Source organism: Olea europaea, chromosome 17 (genome assembly GCF_002742605.1).
Source record: "Olea europaea var. sylvestris chromosome 17, O_europaea_v1, whole genome shotgun sequence".
In the NCBI taxonomy this organism is placed as follows: Eukaryota; Viridiplantae; Streptophyta; class Magnoliopsida; order Lamiales; family Oleaceae; genus Olea; species Olea europaea.
Window position 1 is genome coordinate 4664838 of NC_036253.1, and position 20633 is coordinate 4685470.

Below are 20633 nucleotides of genomic sequence, written 5' to 3' on the forward strand. Positions count from 1 at the left end.
CTCGTGGCTCGTCCGAGCTAGTGGGCCGAGCCAAGTTTGGGCTCGTGGGTTCGTCCAAATTTTTTTTAAAAACTTTTTAAAATTTTTATTAAAAGTTTTACAAATATATGAAATAATAGAAAACACTTTTAAAAAAAATAAAAAGTGTTAAAAAATACAAATAATTTAACGAAAACAATTTTTTATTATTTTTTTATTTATATCATATTTTAATACTTTTTATAAAGTATAAAAATATTTATATAATGAAGACAAATTATTTTTTGAAATACATTTACAAAAAGTATATTTTTTTGATTTCTTTTTAAAGTAAATAAAATTTAAACTCTCCTCCTTTATCCGGGCAGCTACATCAATTTTAAGTAGGTGGAGTTAAAAATTATACACGAACAACTTGTTGTAACGTGTATAATTTTTTAAAGAAAATTAAATTTAACGATTAAAAAATAAAGAAATTTTGATTAATAAAATTAAATCAAATATAACTTACCTGATGACATGCAATTTCAGCGTATTTATCTTGTAGTCGAAAATGAGCGTCTTGCCAATTCTTCACGCACATTAATGTTTCCAAAACATCTTCTTTTAGTAGGCTTCTGACATCGGTCAAAAACCTTTTACCCGTACTAAAAGCAGATTCCGAAACAACAGTGCTAACTGGAGGTGTCAGCAGATCTTTCGCAATTGCAGAAACAATTGGCCAACGTCTTTCATACTTTCGCTAAAATTCAATTACTTCTTTTGAACTTTTTTTTAATTGTTCTGTCTGTTGACATATTATGATTGAAGTAATCAATTAATTCTGTAGGTATCGAATTTTGAGTTCTGATCGATGTTTGATGAGATACAAATGTAGACGACATGGCACTAGATGAACACATTGCAGTTGCATCATATCTAAATATATTAATGCCTTGAAATAAATTCATTATTTCGATATCATTTTCTTCAATTTCAGTAGAAGGAGTAGGTATAAATCATACATTCTACATAATGTTTGCTCTAAATTCTTATAGGTGATAGGTGTATCAAGTATTAAAGCTTTATTGATTTGATCAATTACGTATTTAGTTCCCAAAATATTATATCGGGGGTCCATTGCGCATGGTAAAGGAAATAACATAGGTAGTTCTTCCCAATATTTTCTAAATTTTAATTTCATAACAATTATAATTTCACTAAAAGTAGGATCATTTTTATATTTATGGAATGTTCTTGCAATTATATAAAGGCGCTCAAGTACCATACAGCTCGTGGGATAATAAACGTCAGATAAAATCTTTGTATCTCATAAAAAGATGTCAAAAATTGTTTAATTTTCAAAGCTAAAACCCAATTGGATTCATTCAACATACCATCATCATCATTTCTAACGTGTCTATTGTTATAAAAGTCATTATTAAATGTTCGAGACCTTCACATAACTTTAATAGCAAGTAAGTAGAGTTCCATCTATAACCTACGTCGTTAACAGCTGTTTTAGCAGTCGTCACTCCTAGTTCGACACAAAAATCTTCAAATGCTTGTTATCTACTAGGAGAGATCGTAATATATACTAATACATTCATAATCCTTTGAAATTCATCATTTTTTATGTTCTAAGCCATCTTGCACAATTAAATTCAAGATATGGCACACACAACGAATATGAAACAAATACCCACGAAAATCAGGTTGAAGTGTCCTACACAATTTATCGACGACTACCTTATTAACACTAGCATTATCAAAAGTAAAAGACCGAATTTTCGTCTCGCGATGATATTCTCTAACAATACTAATAATAGCATTATATATATTATTAGCATTGTGAGGAAATTCAATAATTCTAAAAGCAATAATTTTCTTATGCATGCACCTAAGTGAGTCTATATAGTATGCAATTACAGCTATATATACTCTTTTATTAACCCCTTCTCATATATCAGAAGTTAAAGATATAACACCCCATATTGTTACAAATTCATAATTAATTGTTGTTTTGAATTATTGAAATAATTTATTGTATCGACACGAAGAGTGTTTCGAGTTACCCCAACGTACCTCGGTTGTAGATATTCTTTCACGAATGAGACGAACTGTTGGTTGTCATCAATAGCCAGAGACAACTCAGTGGCGGCAACAAATTTCACCATTCCGGTTCGAGTATTGTCCTCCGAATCCACCCACGTGAATAGGGGTGAAGTTGTAGAACCGGCGCCTAGACTGCCAAATTGCAATTGTATTTGACCAACTGGAAGAAATCCATGTCTGGCTGCACATGCTTTGTAGTGACGGTTGAGATGAGTGGTACCAATTCCTTTTTGCCATGTCAATTTTTGTTGGCAGTATTTACATACTGCTTTAAATTCTGCAAGGTCATTGACGACTTTTCCCATTGAAATCAATTTAAAGTGATCCTAACATTTTGCTTGTTTGTTGGCATTTCGCTTTCCCCTCGCATCTGGGATGTTTAATTCGGCATCTTCATCCTCATGTTCTGCTTCGGGAACGTTAATATCATCCAAATCAATTGGATTGTGGCTTCCCTGACCGTGAATATGAACATGTTCAAGTATTTGTAGGTCACTTAGACCGGCAAATTCATTTGAAAATTGACTTTGCAGCATCCTAGGCGATTCACCATGATGTGGCCCACATCTTGTATCGAATAAGCTCTCAACAAATGAGCGTTGATCCATTTGTTTGATTGTTTATGATGAAATCTTAACTAGAGGAATATAAATGTAGTGAGATTGTGAGAATTTAGAATTGGATGAATTGAAATTGTAACTAATAAACTGTAAAAATTGAATTGATATTGTATATTTTGTAGCACGAGTGAGTAAAAACTTGATAATTGATATAATAAAAGAGAGCTGAGAGAGTTGGAGACTTGGAGTAGTAATTGATATGAAAAAAATTAAAGGGGGAGAGGGGTATTTATAGTAGAAGGGAGGGGAAGGGGGATTTAAGAAAAAAATAATTTCTCCGATCACTGAAAAAATTCAATAACCAAACGGTCACTTTTTTTAAAAAGTGACCGTTTTGGTCACTTTATAATTGGGGCTCGACGAGCAACGAGTAGAGCGGCTCATGGCTCGTTCAAATTAGCCGCTTGTGGGCTCACCCACGAGCTGCTCACCTCCCGGCGAGGCCCTCTCGACTTGTGCTCGGGCTCATGATTTTACGAGCCTTAGCCTTCGATAGCCCTAGCCACAAGGGGTATCACCTGGTTTACAATCTTGCATGTCATATCTTTTAAGTACCTTTTCGATATAGCTGTTTTGTGATAATCCAAGAATACCCCGGGAACAATTTTGGTGTATCTGAATTTTTAATACAAAAGAGGCGTCACCAAGATCTTTCATCTTAAAATTCTTTGCTAGAAATATCTTGATTTCGTGCAATAAGCCTATATCGTCGCTGGCAAGCAATATGTCATCGACATATAAAATCAGAAAAATATACTTGCTCCCACTGAACTTGTGGTATATACAATCATTGACCAAATTCATCTCAAAATCAAATGAGATGATCACTTGATGAAATTTGTAATATCATTGACAAGACGCCTGTTTAAGTCCGTAGATGGATTTATTTAATTTACAAAGCATTTGCTTTGCATGATCCGATACGAAATTTTCTGATTGTACCATATAAATTGTTTCATCAATGTCACCATTGAGAAACACTGTCTTAATATCCATCTGATATAACTGAAGATCTAAATGCGCTATCAATGCTATTATAGTCCTGAAAAGGTCTTTCGAAGAAATCGGAGAGAAAATCTCTATATAATCGATGCCTTCTTTCTGTGTAAAGCCCTTTGCGACAAGACGAACCTTATACTTCTCCACATCACCCTTCAAATCCCCGTTGGTCTTAAATATCCATTTTCAACCAATGAGTTTTTCATTCAGGCAATGGAACGAGGTCCCATACTTTATTTTCCTTTATGGACTTTATCTCTTCATTCGTGGCAACGAGTCACTTTTGAGAGTTAGAAATTTTCATGGCTTGATGAAAGTTGATCGAATCATCTTCCATCATTCCAATGTCAACTTCATGTTCTTGGAGAAATACGATGTAATCATCCGAAACCGCACTTCTCCATTCTTTAGTGGATCTTCTTAATGGCATTGGTTCTCGAGGCTGTAGAATTTGTTCTTCTGGAACAATTTGTTGACCTTAAGAGCGAGATATGATATTGTCTTGATCCGGAGTTACTTTTTGAGCAATGTCAAGGATAGAAACCTGATCATTTTCAATGGCAATTGGAGAAATTTCAACATATTCCTCCTCAAAGACAAAACTTGTAACCCTTTCTCTCCCCGCAAACTCAACATCCTCAAAGAATAGAGCATTTCTTGTCTCGAAAATTCCCTTAGTTGTGGGATCATAAAACTTGTAACCCTTGAACCTTTCAGAATATCCGATAAAATAGAAACCGATGGTCCTTGTGTCCAGTTTCTTTTCATTTGGCTTATAGGGCCTTGCCTCAGCTGGACACCCTCGAATATGTATATGCTTCAAACTAGGCTTCTTGCCTATCCAAAGCTCATAAGGGGTTTTATCAGTGGCCTTAGTTGGAACTCTGTTGACTATATATGTTGGAGTCTTTAATGCTTCACCCCAGAGAGATTCTGGTAAGGTAGAATGACTAATCACACTCCTCACCATATCTTTAAGCGTTCTGTTTCATCTCCCAGCAACACCATTCATAGTGGGCGAACCAGGTATAATGTACTGTGGGACGATACCGCATTCCTCTAGGAATTTAGCAAATGGTCCTGAGCGTTGTTCACCTGAACCGTCATATCTGCCATAGTATTCATCCCCACGGTCAGATCTAACGCTTTTAATTCTTTTGCCGAGTTGGTTCTCAACTTCAGTTTTATAGTTTTTAAACATATCCAGTGACTGTGATTTTTCATGAGTGAGATATATGTAGCCATATCTTGAAAAGAATTCTATAAACGTTATAAAATATTGTTGACCATTCCGAGAATCGGTAGGGAATGGTCCACAAATATCCGTATGTATAAGTCCTAAGACGTCCGAAGTCTTATTGGCTTGAAATCTCATTTTATTGATTTGTTTTCCCTTTATACAATTGACACACAAATCATAATCCGTGAAGTCAAGAGGGTCGAAAATCCCGTCAGACATAAGTCTCTCAATTCTTCTTTTGAAGATGTGACCTAATCTCTTGTGCTACAACGAGGCAGAATTCTAGTCGGTTAATTTTTGCTTTACACCTCGAGTAATTACATGCAAGGATTCATTAAAAGAAGCAATTGTATCAATTGAAAAAATATTATCGTAACCTGATACAGAACCAGAACCAACCAATTTTGAATCATGAAACAAACTAAATTTTTCGTTTTCAAATGAATAAGAATAACCAAATTTGTCCAAAGTAGAAATAGAAATCAAATTCCATTTAACAGAAGGTACAATAAATGTCTCATCAAGATCCAAATAAAATTCAGTCTTTAACAATAATCCAAATTTTCCTATTGCCTTTACTTCCACCGTCTTGCCGTCGCTAGCATAGATGTATCTTTCACCATCACTTGGTTATCGACAACTCAGGCAACCCTGCATAGACACACTGATGTGAGTTGTTGTACCAGAATCTATTCACCATGTGTGTCTAGGTACCGAAGTTAATTAACCTCAGAACAAACCAAATGAAGAAGAATACCTTTCTTTACACGCCATGTATGGTAATTGGTGCAATTCTTCTTTTTATGACCTGCAGCTTCACAGAAAAAGCAACCACCTTTAGTTAGTCCCTTATGCTGTTATTTTGCGATGCTGTACCCATAGCTTCTTTATCAATTTTCCTGTATCCCTTATTGAGACAAGATTTGTCAAATGTGTAATTGTTTCAGCATTTTCATTCTTGGCAAACCTCTTCTCAGAAACCCTTATCCGTATTTACTTCATTAGACATAGTGTCTCGAAATGGTTTTAGAATAGCACGTTTCATGACCATTAAGTTTATGTGGTTCTTTTTCACTTTTCCATCTCCCTCTTGTCATTAGAGGTACTCTCATCAGTAAGTTTAGTAGGTTAATCGATCCGTAAAGTAAGGTCTAGGTCTATGACTCTGAGAACGATCATTACATTCTCTTGCCATACCTTGAAGTTCGAGCCATTAAGGATTGAAATTGAGTTGATGCTAGTAGAGCTATTAGCAGCAAAACTTGTAACTGAATTAGAGAACAATTATTACGAATGGCTCACATGGATATCCTTAGTATGCAAATAATATAATTCTCAAATATTGGTAGGGCCCATTACAAGATACGTAGCACAACATTTATATTTAGTCTTTGGATAGAAATATTGACTTGTGAGTGATACTTTTGATGAGTGATCAAACACTAACAATAAATACATGTCAATCAATAAACCTTTCTTTGGACGGATTTATTGATTACATGTTAAACCAAATAATAATCACATGTTTTACCACCACATGTGCACGTGAAATTCAACCAAATATTGACCTTCCTTTGGGCTGATCAATATTCGCATGAATAACACACACTCAAACACTTTTTAATATTCTAAGTTAATCAATTTTCACAAGAGATGTTGTTTTGGCAACATGTTGCTTCAATTAACTAACTTTCGAACATTATATCTTCTAAAAGAGTTCTTAGTACCAAAATTTGAGAAAGAGAATCACCAATTTTGCATATTTTATTTAGTTTTAAACATTAGGGGCCTTAGGGTTAATAATTCAAGACTTTAGGGGTGCAAAATTAATTATTTCAAAACTTTGGGGGCCAAAATTAATAAATTTAAAACTTTAGGAGACAAAAATTAATCAATTCAAAACTTTAGGGATCAAATTTTAAAAAAAATTGAAACTTTAGTGTTCAATTTGAATTAATTATAAACTTTAAGGACTTTAATTATAAAATTCAGAACTTTAATGGCCCGAATTAATTAATTTTTAAACTTTAGGGATTGAACTATTAAACTCAAAACCTAATGGCCCAATTTGGATGAACATCAAAATGTTAGGGACTGGAACATTAAATATATAACCCTAACCCTAATTGCAAGTAGGGGCCTCAAGTAATCTAATTTGCACATGAGGCCCCCATCCCCAAATCATATCGAAACCAAACTGAAATCCTAAAAAAAAAAATCCTTCCTCTCTTCTGGAGCAGCTCAGGCGACGTAGGCGAACAGATTGGGAGCCCCACCGTATAGCAACCCCGGTGCTACTGTGTTCTGGAGCAGCTCGCACGCATTGTTGTGTCGCTGTGGCCGGCTGTCGTTGGAGCTACCTCCAGGCAGACAAAAAATAAGTTTTTTTTTTTTAACCTCAAAAAAAATAAAAATAAAAATAAAAATTTGTAATCCTTAAAAAAATAAAAAAAAAATTCATAGTCCGAAAATTTTGAAGTATTCAATCCAGATCCAATAATATAACCAAGAATTACATACCAAGTAGTTTTCAAATTCAACAAAACTTTATCCAAAATTATCAAATCTGAAAACTCAAAAAATATTGCAAGAACCAAATTTTAAAACTTTGACTCTCAATTATTCAACATGAAAAGGGCTCTGATATCATTTGTCGGATAATTTATTACTTTAGAATCACCGGATCTTTCATGTTGGATCACCAAGAAATTCAATAATTATAGTGGAAGCGTACTTAAATCAGACATGATTAATCTAATAATCGAATCTACGACTTAGTCTTTCAAATCAACACGCGATCTCCTTTCTCTCTGTGATAGGATGCAGAAGATAATGAAAAATACATACTCTCTCTACGTGTGATTCGAGGATCATAACCATTTATATATACTGATGCCCTTTGACCTAATTCGGCTCATCAGAGAATTAGGAATTTGGGCCCGATCTCTACATATATATGAACCCACACTTTAATTGGATGCATAACGGTCCAAAATCAAATCTTTATTAGATCACTTTAAATGGGTTTAATCGAATTCGATAACCTTTAATTTAATACACAACAATTTGCACATATAAACCCATATGATCATTTAAAATTCCTTACACATTGCACTGAGGAAAGATCTGACTGGAGATAGACAGACGAAGGTTCTATATGCGGAAAAAGGGTGATCAAGAAATCTTACGATAATTCTCTCTGAAACTCCCTGTCGGGGACCAATTATGATATGGAATCTGAATAAGGAAATGGAAATAATTCTGGGCCTTATAACGATATGATAATGCATCATCTATCTTGCTGAGCACATTATATACTCACCACAGCATCTCTGCTGGTTGAATCATTTGCACCGCGAATCTTCTGCTTGGACAAACTTCCAGCATTAATAAGTTGTCCAGAATTTCTCCCCTCTTCGTCGCCTGAATAAAGTTGACAAATATTTAATTTTAAACCCACGAGTGCATTAAGAAGGCCTCAGGGACAGAGTGACAGTAAACCCACTATAAGAATAGTGAAAAAATAAATCAGTATAAGAACTTTGTTAGTCGGACCCTGTATCTATTATCTAACTACACATGCAGAGAGAAGAAGAGAATGAAGCAATATCAGGAAATTACCAGGCTGCCGTTCAGCATTGGGGGTTGCAGGGGGTAGTCCCGAGCTTGTACCAGGAATTTGGCCCTACAGTAAGCATATAATTCATCAAATGCATGAATAGCAAACTACCTACAGAAGAAAATGTCATTGTTATATCACTTATAAGAGTCCTGGAAGGAGGAGCACCCTTCAGTGATTGTTGATACTTCAAAATAATCCAATCGAAAACATAATCAAATAGGAAGCCAGCAAGGGAAATGAAATTATCAAATTCACTTTTATAGGAACGTCCCAATAAAAAGAGTCGAGTAAGTAAAAATACTACTTCAAAGGATTCCCACTTTGCTCCTTGAGGTTCAGGTTTAACATTAGTTGGCCAGTGAGCTCTAAAATTAGATATATTTGTCAATCATGGATTAAATCGGTAATCAAATTGTAGCATTCAAGGTTAATTTAAAGGACTGGGGTGTTTGTGCCTAGTATTTTTTCAGCTTTCAATTTCGTTATATTTCCTTGCTCTCTGTCCTTTTGAGCCAGTCAAAGTAATCAAAAAACCATTTTACTATAGTTTCCATCTAAAGGGGATACATTTACCAGTTACCTAGCCTCAAAGGGAAAGTTAACATCAAACCTAAAGAAGTAAAACAAATAATATTTCAAATTTTGCTGGCATTTGGAGAAAAATAAATGAGCCCTGCTGGACGGACAGGGCCTACGGCCATATACTGGTTAGAAGTGGAAACAATTTTGATTTTACTTCATAGAGATAAGGTTGAAAATGATAGTGGTGGAAGCAAAGTTGAATTTTACCTTTTTAAAGGATAAGTTGTAGTTATCAAATTATTCTTTGCCACCAAGAAGAAAATTCAAACAAGTAAATCTACCAAGTCAAGCAAGGAAAGAAAGTCTATCTACCAAGTCAAGCAAGGAAAGAAAGTCTATTGGTTGATCGAGTTCATCTTTGATTTTTCAACTTCTAGAGGAGGAATTACAATCGTATTTGTCAAATGATAAACCTCCTTACAAAATCTATAAATAGGCCTTTGGACGTGTTCATTATATATGTATGTATGTTCAATGAGTGTGTGCCAAAAACAATTGAACACTAAGTGAGGATTTGGGATAAATAGAGTTTGTTCTTTTTGAGAGAGACAAAGAGTTTCAAATTTTTTTGTAACTCCTATTTGAAACTCATCTTGTAATCCTCTGTTCTTATTTCATAATAGAGCCACATTATTTCTTAGTGAAATCTATATCCAAGTTTTGCTATTTTCATTATCCAGGCAATTCTTACCTAACAATAACTGTATATGCTCAATGACAAACCTTATAACATAATATACATATAATGTAATAAATTATTTAGGCTTAAAATTAAAATTTAATCACATAACTTAGCCAGGAAATAGAGGAGGAAGTCAATAGTATTTGACACCTGCAAATTCAGAAAATTAAATGAAGAAAAAAATAACAAATTAGTATAGCCTCCAAAGTTCTAATATTCCACAACAAAACCGACAGAGACTTCCAGCTTTACGAAGAAAAATAAAAGGAAACATTTTCGTTTCTTCTCTATATGCTCATTCTTTTTCCCAGAAAAAAAAAAATTTATTTACATAATTCAATTAACCTTGTGAGTGGGGATCTATAGTTATCAGATTCACCAGAAGTATTGACTGTCTCAGCCATTGTAGTTATGTACATTCCTACAGAACATCTATATAAAATTGTTCTGTCAACACATTGGTGCAAATACTGGCATTCCATCACATAATAACCAAATGCCATCACATAATAACCAACAACAAAGGACAGAAAACACCGTTGTGCTGAAGAAATAAAAAAAATAGAACAACTGCAACAGAAGATTTTTAAATGGTCCAGTCACAAATTCAACACAATTTATCATTAAATCTTTGTGGCATTTACCCCATGCCACTTTAGTTTTTTTTTTTGACATTTACACCATGCCACTAGAAATAAATGGTGTGTGTGGGGGGGGGGGGGGGGTCTAAAANNNNGGGGGGGGGGTGGTAGGGGGGGGGGGGGGGGGGGGGGGGGGGGGGGGGGGGATAATAAGGTGTGGGGAGACAAAATTAGCAACGGCCGTCAATATGTCTCATTAAAGTCAAAAGGGAATTCATTAGTGATGGCAAAAAAAACCCGTCCTGCTCCACCCCGACGGGCCCCGCTCATACTGACCTTGAATTGTCAAAACTAAAGGAAATAAATAGATGCAAGTTCATAGCTTATAACATGTCGCCAAGATGCAGAATGTGATATCTGTGCATTTTCTTTAGGACTTTTCCGAAGCTAAAAGTTGATTCCGGGATTAAGATTTCTTTTGAATATTTATGGATAATTTTTTGGAAACTCTTCTACAAGAAATAGAAATAAAATTAAAAACTCTGTCAAACGACCCTCAATCGCTCGATTCTTACTGAATCAAGTCGTCATGGATGGTGATGACTATTCCCCAGATCGGCCAACTAGGGAATGATACTCTTGAAGAGTGTCCATTAAAGAAGTTGATGTGCATGGAAAGTTTTGAGCAATGCATTCACTAAGAATAAACAAGATTCGACCGTACTATTAACATGTTGTCATCTTCATCGTCATATGTGGTAATAATGAATCCCAGTGGTAAGTTCACTCACACTCACAAAGTAAGCTTGTGATGCATGCCTCCTGTTTCACCGCTATTTCTTTAAAATCTATTTTCGATCACGTATTTTATGAAATCTACAACTTTCATTAACTTTTCAACCATATATTTCATCTACCTTTATCAAATTTTAATTATTATCAAAACCGAAAAAGGGCAAAGCTTGTGGCTATATTTGCTTGTTTGGACTACAAAGATTGATCAGTCTATCCCTTCAATCAAATCTTACAACTTATGGGTTAATTTATGGTTCTTGTCTAAACTACATTTTAGATTCATGCACTAATTTCATTTGGGATTAAGACACTTCTTGTCTTGTCAATTAATTGAGAAACACACCGGTTTACTCAAAACTGGTTCACTCGTAATGTTATGTTTGTAATGTTGGATGGACTCCAAGAGATGAGATCAAACAAAGAGCGCCTATTTATTCATTAGTTTCAATACGAATGCTTTCCAATCTTTCATAAACATCAACATTGTCGTGTTAGAAGAGAGTCAGACGTCGGGCACAGTTCGGAAGTTTTTGTATCTCAAAATACTCGCGCTCACGTTGAAGAAATAGGGATTCATTATTTCAATTTCTTAATTTTTGCTTGGCACACGTGATATGAAATGGAACAATTGTTAAGACGAAAATTCTCCTTCCAAGCAGTGAATTTCGAAACGAAACACAAACACATTCTTGCATAGTCACAGTCATAATTTACACAATGAAAAATAGAAAAATGATACGCCAACTAAAAGTTTAAGCTATCAAATGAACGAGATTAGATTATGATTTTCATAAACCAAAAACATCCTCAAGATCAAGACTTAAGTTGTGAGCAGATATGAGAGAATTCATAGTTGCCAAAACATGCATAGTATACAAAACACTACATACCTACCAACTCAACATTCTGGTTTGGCAACAGAAGTCATTTACATTACAAAACAGCAACTGTTATGAAGTGGTATGATTGTTCAAAACCAACAATTAAAAAAAAAAAAAAAAAATTTTAGGCCATGCTAAAGCCATGCGACCGCATGGAACCCTACCGAGACCAAATGGTCTCGGTAGGGTTGTACCATGCGATCGTATGGTACATAAAAAACGACCGTTGAGTCGTTTTTTGTTGGTTTTTTTGGTGGCTTTTCATCCATAAGGTGCACCACTTCGTAAAGCTATACTACTTGGCTATAAATAGGTGATCTTGGGTCATTGAAAATGTTGAAAAAAAACACCTATTATATTGATACTTCTTGAGATCAAATCCAAACAAAAATACCCTCTCATATTCATCTTTTTCTTTGTGTTCTTAAGTTTTAGAGATTCAAACAAGTGTTTAGTGTTTGAATCTTTATAAGGCTTGATTAATCCTTCAAACCTTTTGCCGGATCACCCTTTAAACACCAAAATAGTGGGGGCAAAATTCGTTTGAGGACAACAATTAAAGATTGTGTTTGAGCCTTCAAAATTCTTCATATATACTTTGCTATTTCTTCATCTCCTATACTTCTTTAGATTTTTTTATTTTGTTTGTAATTCGTTCTCATCTTTGGTGGAGTAACATTATTTCAAACAATCTCAAACGAATTTTGTACTATGGAAAACGAAACTACAATGGCGACCATCAAATTGATGAATCAAGATTTGGTTCGATTAGATCGGTTCGATGGCACAAATTTCACAAGGTGGCAAGACAAACTGAAGTTTCTTCTCACCGCATTGAAGATCTTCTATATCTTAGACCCAGAATTGACGCCATTACCGGAACCCACCAATGGAGAAACCGAAGCAGTTAGAGCAGAAAGGCAAAAACGACAAGAAGATGAACTCATATGTCGGGGTCACATACTCAATGCTCTTTCAGATCGTTTATATGATTTGTACACCAACACTTCTTCGACAAAGGAGATATGGAAGGCTTTAGAAAGCAAATACAAAGCAGAGGAAGAAGGTACAAAGAAATTTATAATTTCAAAATATTTTGATTTTAAGTTTTTGGAAAATATTCCCCTACTTCCCCAAATACATGAGTTGCAAGTCCTTGTCAACAAATTAAAGGCGGTAAAGATTGAAATCTCAGAGACTTTTCAAGTGGGGGCTATAATAGCAAAACTCCCGGGAACTTGGAAAGGATACCGGAAGAAAATTATGCATAGTTCCGAAGATTACTCTTTGGAACAATTGCAAAGGCACCTAAGGATTGAAGAAGAATCCAGGTTACGCGATAGAAGTGAAAACTCTTCGGAAGGAACTTCTAAAGCGAATGCCATAGAGAAATCTGAACCACCTGGAAAAACCAACAAAAGGAAGCCTTCAAGAAACTTTAACAAGTTCAAGAAGAAGAACAAAGGAGGTTGCTTTGTGTGTGGAAAGTCTGGTCACTATGCAAAAGACTGTAGACACCGAAAAAGAAACAACTCCGAAGGTAAAATCAACTCCATTCAAGAAGAAAAGATTGTGGCCACCGTGAGCGAGATAAATGCAATTAAGGGAAAGGTTCCCGGGTGGTGGTATAATACTTGTGCTACGATGCATGTATCATATGATAAATCTTTATTCAAGACCTATCATGAAATGGATGGAGACCAAGAGATTCAAATGGGCAACGAAGTTCGATCCAAAGTCATTGGTAAAGGAAATGTAGTTTTAATCTTCACTTCCGGGAAAAACGTTACCCTCACTAATGTATTACATGTTCTGGATATGAATTGGAACTTAGTTAGTGGAAATCTCTTAGGAAAATCGGGTATCAAAAGTGTGTATGAATCCGGTAAACTTGTATTATCCCTTAAAGGGAATTTTGTTGGAAAAGGCTATTCTTGTGAAGGAATGGTCAAACTTTGTACTGTTGACAATAAAATAAATAAAGTTGATCTTGCTTATGTTGTGGATTTATTTTCATTATGGCATGCTAGGTTAGGACATATTGGTAAAAGTACCATGAAATGAATGAAAAAGTGTGACTTAATTTCATATAATGAAAATAATGAATATAGATGCAAAACTTGTGTAGAATCTAAGATGATTAAAAAACCATATCAAAGTGTAAAAAGAACCTCTAGTATTTTGGAACTAATTCATACGGATATATGTGAATTAAACGGCATGTTAACTAGAGGTGGAAACAGGTATTTTATTACCTTTATCGATGACTTTTCTAAATATACATATGTGTATTTAATGAAACATAAACATGAAGCATTTAACATGTTTAAGATTTATAAGAATGAAATTGAAAATCATCTAGGAAAGAAAATAAAAACCTTAAGGAGTGATAGAGGTGGTGAATACTTTTCTAGTGATTTTAATTTATTTTGTGAACAACATGGCATAATTCATCAATGTTCTGCACCAAGGACTCCCGAACAAAATGGTTTGGCTGAAAGAAAGAATAGAACACTAGTAGAAATGATTAATGCTATGCTTATATTTGCTAAGTTACCTTTTAACTTATAGGGTGAAGCTTTATTACGTGCATGTAGGATACTTAATAGAATTCCTTCAAAACATACTAAGGTTTCTCCTTATCAATTATGGAAAGGAAGAAAACCAAACATTGGATACTTCAAAGTGTGGGGGTGTCTTGCCTATTGCAAGAACACGAACCCTAATAGAAACAAATTAGGTCCAAGAGGCATCAAATGTGTTTTTGTTGGATATGCTAACAATAGCAAATATTATAGATTGTTAAATTTGGAGACCAATGTGATTATTGAATCGAGTGATGTAGAGTTCTTTGAAGATTTGTTAACCTCGAATAACGAATTAAGGGAAAATCTTGAAAATATCCCAAGCTCAAGTGGAAAACGGGATGAAATATCTTCTAAAGATATTAATGAATCTAATGAACCACGAAGAAGCAAAAGAACTCGAGTTAAGAAGTCTTTAGGACGGGATGAAATTGATTCTCAACTTATCTCCTTTTACTTAGTAGAAGGAAATGAGTTGAATGTTGTAAGAACAATTCCTTTTGTTCTACAAGTGAAAACCGATCCTAAAACTTATAAAGAAGCTATGGCTTCTCGAGATAGCATGTTTTGGAAAGATGCAATCAAAGATGAAATGGATTCAATAATGTCAAATAAAACTTGGGAACTTGTCGATCTACCACCCGGATCCAAACCTATTGGTTGTAAATGGGTATTTAGGAGAAAATACAATGTTGATGGTTCTCTAAATACTTTCAAAGCTAGACTTGTAGCCAAAAGTTATCGACAAAAGGAAGGAATTGACTATTTTGACACTTATGCACCGGTAGTAAGAATAACTTCAATTAGGATATTGTTTGCATTAGCCTCTATATATGACTTGCATGTTCATCAAATGGATGTCAAAACGGCATTCCTAAATGGGGATCTCGATGAGGAGGTCTATATGGAACAACCAGAAGGTTTTGTTTTACCAAGAAATGAATATAAGGTATGCAAGTTAATTAAATCGTTATATGGGCTAAAGCAAGCACCTAAGAAGTGGCATGAGAAATTTGACTTAGCAATTATATCATATGGATTTAAACATAATAGTATGGATAGATGTTTGTATTCTAAAGTGCGTGATGATTACATGATATTTATATGCTTATATGTTGATCACATGTTGATTATAAGTAATCACATGGATGGGATAAAAGAAACGAAGAGGTTTCTATCTTCCACATTTAAGATGAAGGATCTTGGACAAATTGATACTATTTTAGGTATCAAAGTCTCAAAGACTAGTGGGGGTTATTACCTTAGTCAATCACATTATATTGAGAATGTGATAAATAAGTTTAAACATTTGAACATAAAAGAGTATAATACCCCTATTGATCCAAGCTCAAAACTTGTAAAAAATGATGGAAGAGAAATTGCTCAATTAGAGTATGCAAGTGCTATTGGAAGTCTTATGTATGCAGTTCAATGCACAAGACCAGATATAGCCTATGCAATAAGTAAACTTAGTAGGTTTACTAGCAATCCAAGTAATGAACATTGGAAAGCAATTGGGAGAGTTCTCGGATACTTAAAGAAAACCAAGAACTTAGGTCTACAATATACTAAATTTCCAGCAATATTAGAAGGATTTACTGATGCTAGTTGGATATCTAGCACGAATGAAAGTAAATCAACTACGGGTTGGGTGTTTACTCTAGGAGGAGGTGCAATTTCTTGGAAGTCGAAGAAACAAACATGCATAACACATTCAACTATGGAATCTGAATTTGTAGCCCTATCAGATACAGGAAAGGAGGCTGAATGGCTTAAAGACTTATTCTATGAGATACATTTGGGATCAAAGAATATTTCTTCAATACCAATAATGTGCGATAGTCAAGCCACTCTAGCTAAAGCATACAATGATGTATATAACGAGAAGTCTAGACATATGAGTCTTAGACACAACTACATAAGGAAGTTAATCAAAGATGGAATAATTTCCCTAAATTATGTAAGGTCAAATGAAAATTTGGCGGATCCTCTAACTAAACCTCTAAATAGAGATTTAGTGGCATCTACTTCAAGTAGGATGGGATTGAAACTCCTTAACTAAAATATCCACCAATGATGGCAACCCTACCTGTCGTTACTCAAAAGGTTTTACACGGGTTCAAAGGGTATCAACAAATCATTCGATATGTGGATAGTTACAGCATTATTATAATCCGCAATAATCCTATCCTAGATTAATATAATGCTGGTTGTTACTGAAACGAGGGTTGAGCTATAAGCTCTTAATAAAGTTCAGTGTAAAACCACAAGTACTTCTAAAAGTAACAAAGGTACTGGAAGAACTTTACCTAAATAAACTTCAAGGTGGTGCCGCCTTTATAGAGAGTTGGAGTTCTCTCTTAAAAGTTTATTGAAAAGGATAAGCGCAAGGCCATAAAAGCGCTAAGCGAGAAACGAGGAACTTGAGAACACGTGATATTCGTGTGTGTGTTCTTATCGGTATTGTCACATGAAATACTTGGTTCAAAGCTTCACGCTACTTTGAATTTCGACTTTACTTTGTTTGAATTACACTATGGTTAGATTCAAATCGAAAGATATCTAAACCTTACGCATGAGTATCATATAATTTGAATATGAGAACTTGTTAATTTTGAACAAGTGGGGGATTGTTATGAAGTGGTATGATTGTTCAAAACCAACAATTAAAAAAAAAAAAAATTTAGGCCATGCCATGCGACCGCATGGAACCCTACCGAGACCAAATGGTCTCGGTAGGGTTGTACCATGCGACTGCATGGGTTTGTACCATGCGATCGCATGGTACATAAAAAACGACCGTTGGGTCGTTTTTTGTTGGTTTTTTGGTGGCTTTTCATCCATAAGGTGCACCACTTTGTAAAGCTATACTACTTGGCTATAAATAGGTGATCTTGGGTCATTGAAAATGTTGAAAAAAAACACATATTATATTGATACTTCTTGAGATCAAATCCAAACAAAAATACCCTCTCATATTCATCTTTTTCTTTGTGTTCTTAAGTTTTAGAGATTCAAACAAGTGTTTGAATCTTTATAAGGCTTGATTAATCCTTCAAACCTTTTGCCGGATCACCCTTTAAACACCAAAATAGTGGGGGCAAAATTCGTTTGAGGACAACAATCAAAGATTGTGTTTGAGCCTTCAAAATTCTTCATATATACTTTGCTATTTCTTCATCTTCTATACTTCTTTAGATTTTTTTTATTTTGTTTGTAATTCGTTCTCATCTTTGGTGGAGTAACATTATTTCCAACAGCAACCCCCTATACAAAAGCATAGAAATGGATGAAAACCTGAAGGATGAACATTACCCCTGAAATGACACCTTCGACACCCGGCACCTGACTGGCTCGACGAGGTTTCTCATAGGCATATCCCGCTCTGGTAGCTTAGCAATAAAATCCTCAAATTCAAGAACAATTTCAGACTGTTGCTTTGCTTTTTCTGCTTCTGCCTCATAAATCATAACGTCTTCCATCAATTTCTCCCACAGTGTGAAATTCTCCGAGTTCAAGAGTTCAAATCTACACTATTCGCCTCAGAAGAAGCTTCAACCTTTTGTTCCTGTATAGGACTCCCGGAATCGTCTGTAGAGAATAATGCTTGATTGTATTGGGGTCAACTCTTCTTGAACACTTTTATCAATGTTCTTCATTAATCACCTTTTCTTTAACATCCCAACACTGTTTAGGACATTTTTCTGCTTCATTTTCTTAATAAACTGCAAAAAGAGAAGATCCTTCAATACTTTAACCAAGTATCTTACCGTATTTCTCTGCTTTGTTTCAGCGTTCTGCAGACGATCTTTAATGGAAGGCAGATAATTTTCCTTGTTCTCTTGCTGCTGCTTTAGTTTCAAGATTTCCATTTTCAATATGTCTTGATCCTTCCTCAACTTCTCAAGTTCATTTTCTAGCCCGTACTCGGACGAGTCTAACCAAGATTGTGATGCTACTTTCTGATGAATGATTTGGGTACGTTGATTTTTACTTTTAACGTTCTTCAGCAAATGTATCTTCCCTTGCTGAAACCCCTCATTCACAAATTCCCACCTATCGGCATCGATCTTTCTGAAACCCTGGACGATTTCATAACAAGATCCCATTATATTCTCATCTACAAAATTTAATTCCCAGCTAAAATCATCTTGAAATTATAAAAGAGGCATAATCAAAATTAAAAAACATTCGAGTCATGTGAGCAGAAAGCAATGATCAGAACAAGAAAACCCAAAACGATTGGATTTTATGGGTTAGGGATACAATCTAGAGGCATTTCATTCCAGTGTCAATAGAAAAAACCCCGAAAAAACAGAATCACATAAAAATCAGCACAAAAAGCTATCTAAGAACCCAAAAAGAGAAAATCTAAGTCCTACCATTTAAGAATCAACTACGAGAATCTTTTTTCGTCAAATCAGCACAAAATGGATATGTCATGATTCTTGGTAATATTTGACAAAATTTCAATCAGTATGTAAACATAACACATTCTTCTCCCTTTGTCTAAACTTAAGATCGACTATGAGAATTATAAGGTAGTACTAGGAAGTCGAAGTTTTAAGTGACCAACCGTGAAACCGACTACTTGAATCCTTTTTCGAGATTAGCACACTAAGATTCGTGTCATAAAATTCTACGAGGCTATCAACCGTAATGCAACCCTCCTCCGTCTTTACCCAAACTTGAGACTACTAATACCATGACAAGAGGCCCAGAGTTCAGTACAAAAATCAAAACCTGGAATTTTTAACCAACTTTTATACGCAGCAGAGTTCTAAAACAATAAACAAAATCAGTACGTATACTAAGCCCGCTTATTTGGTTTGGCTAAAAATTAGATTTTTAGATAAAATTCTACGAGGCTATCAACCGTAATGCAACCCTCCTCCGTCTTTACCCAAACTTGAGACTAACTACTAATACTATGACAAGAGGCCCAGAGTTCAGTACAAAAATCAAAACCTGGAATTTTTAACCAACTTTTATACGCAGCAGAGTTCTAAAACAATAAACAAAATCAGTACGTATACTAAGCCCGCTTATTTGGTTTGGCTAAAAATTAGATTTTTAGTAGATTTCGTTCTTGAAATGTATGATGAAAAAATTGATAACAGTTGTGATCCCATTTCCAAATTATTTATTAACTTTAACTTATTTTTTTGTCTACTTTTTAAGCCACATCAAAAATGGGAGAATTGATGCTTTTACATAAGTATTTAGTAGTCGAAAAAAGCTGGAGAAATTATTGTGCTTGAAGTGTTTAGGGAGCAAATCCATGGAGAACTTGTGAGGATCCCAAACAATAAAACTATTCCTTGTTGAACTCCAAGATATTACAGAATCTGTACTCGGATCATCCACCATTTCAAATGCCTTCTTCAAGAATGGCGGCGGCGCCACTTCCTTCAGCCTCTCTATAGGCTTCGATTGCTCTGAACAAAACCCTCCACCGCCATCGTCGCCACGGTCAAAATTCTCTTCTTCATCAAATAGTATTGTGGGTTCTTTCACAAAAATCAAATCTTCATCTTTCTTGGCTATTTTCTCTCTATAGGATTTTCAGTTCAAGAATAACTCTTGGAATATCGGCAGTGCATATACGTAGGTGATGTAGTGTGTGTGTGAGAGAGAGAGAGAGCGGTGTGTTGTCCAAATTTTTGCCCAAGAATAAATCTGTCAACTATGTTTTTGCCATTTGTACTTTGTAGCCTTAAGCTGTGTAAAAACTACCATGTCCCAATTCATCCATCTAGTCCGTTAATTTTTTTCTAAAATTTTACTATGACCCATAACTAATGTCTAATTTGTCTATTTTCAGAAGGATCGCTGTAGACTTTTACGGATACTTTGCACCAAATGCTTTTTTATTTTTTTTTATTTTTGGGCATTAAAATTTCACTTTTGATACCTTATTTCCATACACCAACAATGGTTTTCCTGGACAAATACATATTTAATAGGACCCGA

General features: G+C 34.8%; 2 protein-coding genes across 2 annotated transcripts; both read right to left on the reverse strand.

Annotated features, from left to right (window-relative positions):
- Positions 1-8106: 8106 nt before the first annotated feature.
- On the reverse strand, positions 8107-12063 carry LOC111365544. The gene is made up of 7 exons (XM_022986100.1): positions 11991-12063; positions 10164-10362; positions 9135-9164; positions 8667-8919; positions 8554-8617; positions 8255-8355; positions 8107-8169 (listed from the first exon to the last, which is right to left on the reverse strand). Exons 1-7 carry the CDS (start codon positions 12061-12063, stop codon positions 8107-8109), a joined length of 783 nt encoding a protein of 260 aa, XP_022841868.1.
- A 6259-nt stretch (positions 12064-18322) lies between these two features.
- LOC111365545 (heat stress transcription factor A-2-like) lies at positions 18323-20399 on the reverse strand. The gene is made up of 6 exons (XM_022986102.1): positions 20368-20399; positions 19875-20214; positions 19564-19628; positions 19422-19440; positions 19237-19354; positions 18323-18810 (listed from the first exon to the last, which is right to left on the reverse strand). The coding sequence occupies exons 1-6, from the start codon at positions 20397-20399 to the stop codon at positions 18323-18325; spliced, it is 1062 nt and encodes a 353-aa protein (XP_022841870.1).
- Positions 20400-20633: the final 234 nt, after the last annotated feature.

Coding starts and splice junctions, on each gene's coding strand:
- LOC111365544 (XM_022986100.1), bottom strand. CDS start 12,063: ATGCATGTTTTGGCAACTATGAATTCTCTCATATCTGCTCACAACTTA. Junction 8,920..9,134: donor AACTTTCCCTTTGAGGCTAG/GTAACTGGTAAA, acceptor ATCTAATTTTAG/AGCTCACTGGCCAACTAATG. Junction 8,356..8,553: donor CAATGCTGAACGGCAGCCTG/GTAATTTCCTGA, acceptor AACTTTATTCAG/GCGACGAAGAGGGGAGAAAT.
- LOC111365545 (XM_022986102.1), bottom strand. CDS start 20,399: ATGGTAGTTTTTACACAGCTTAAGGCTACAAA. Junction 20,215..20,367: donor ACACAGCTTAAGGCTACAAA/GTACAAATGGCA, acceptor AAAATCCTATAG/AGAGAAAATAGCCAAGAAAG. Junction 19,629..19,874: donor TTCGACTACTAAATACTTAT/GTAAAAGCATCA, acceptor TAAAAATTCCAG/GTTTTGATTTTTGTACTGAA.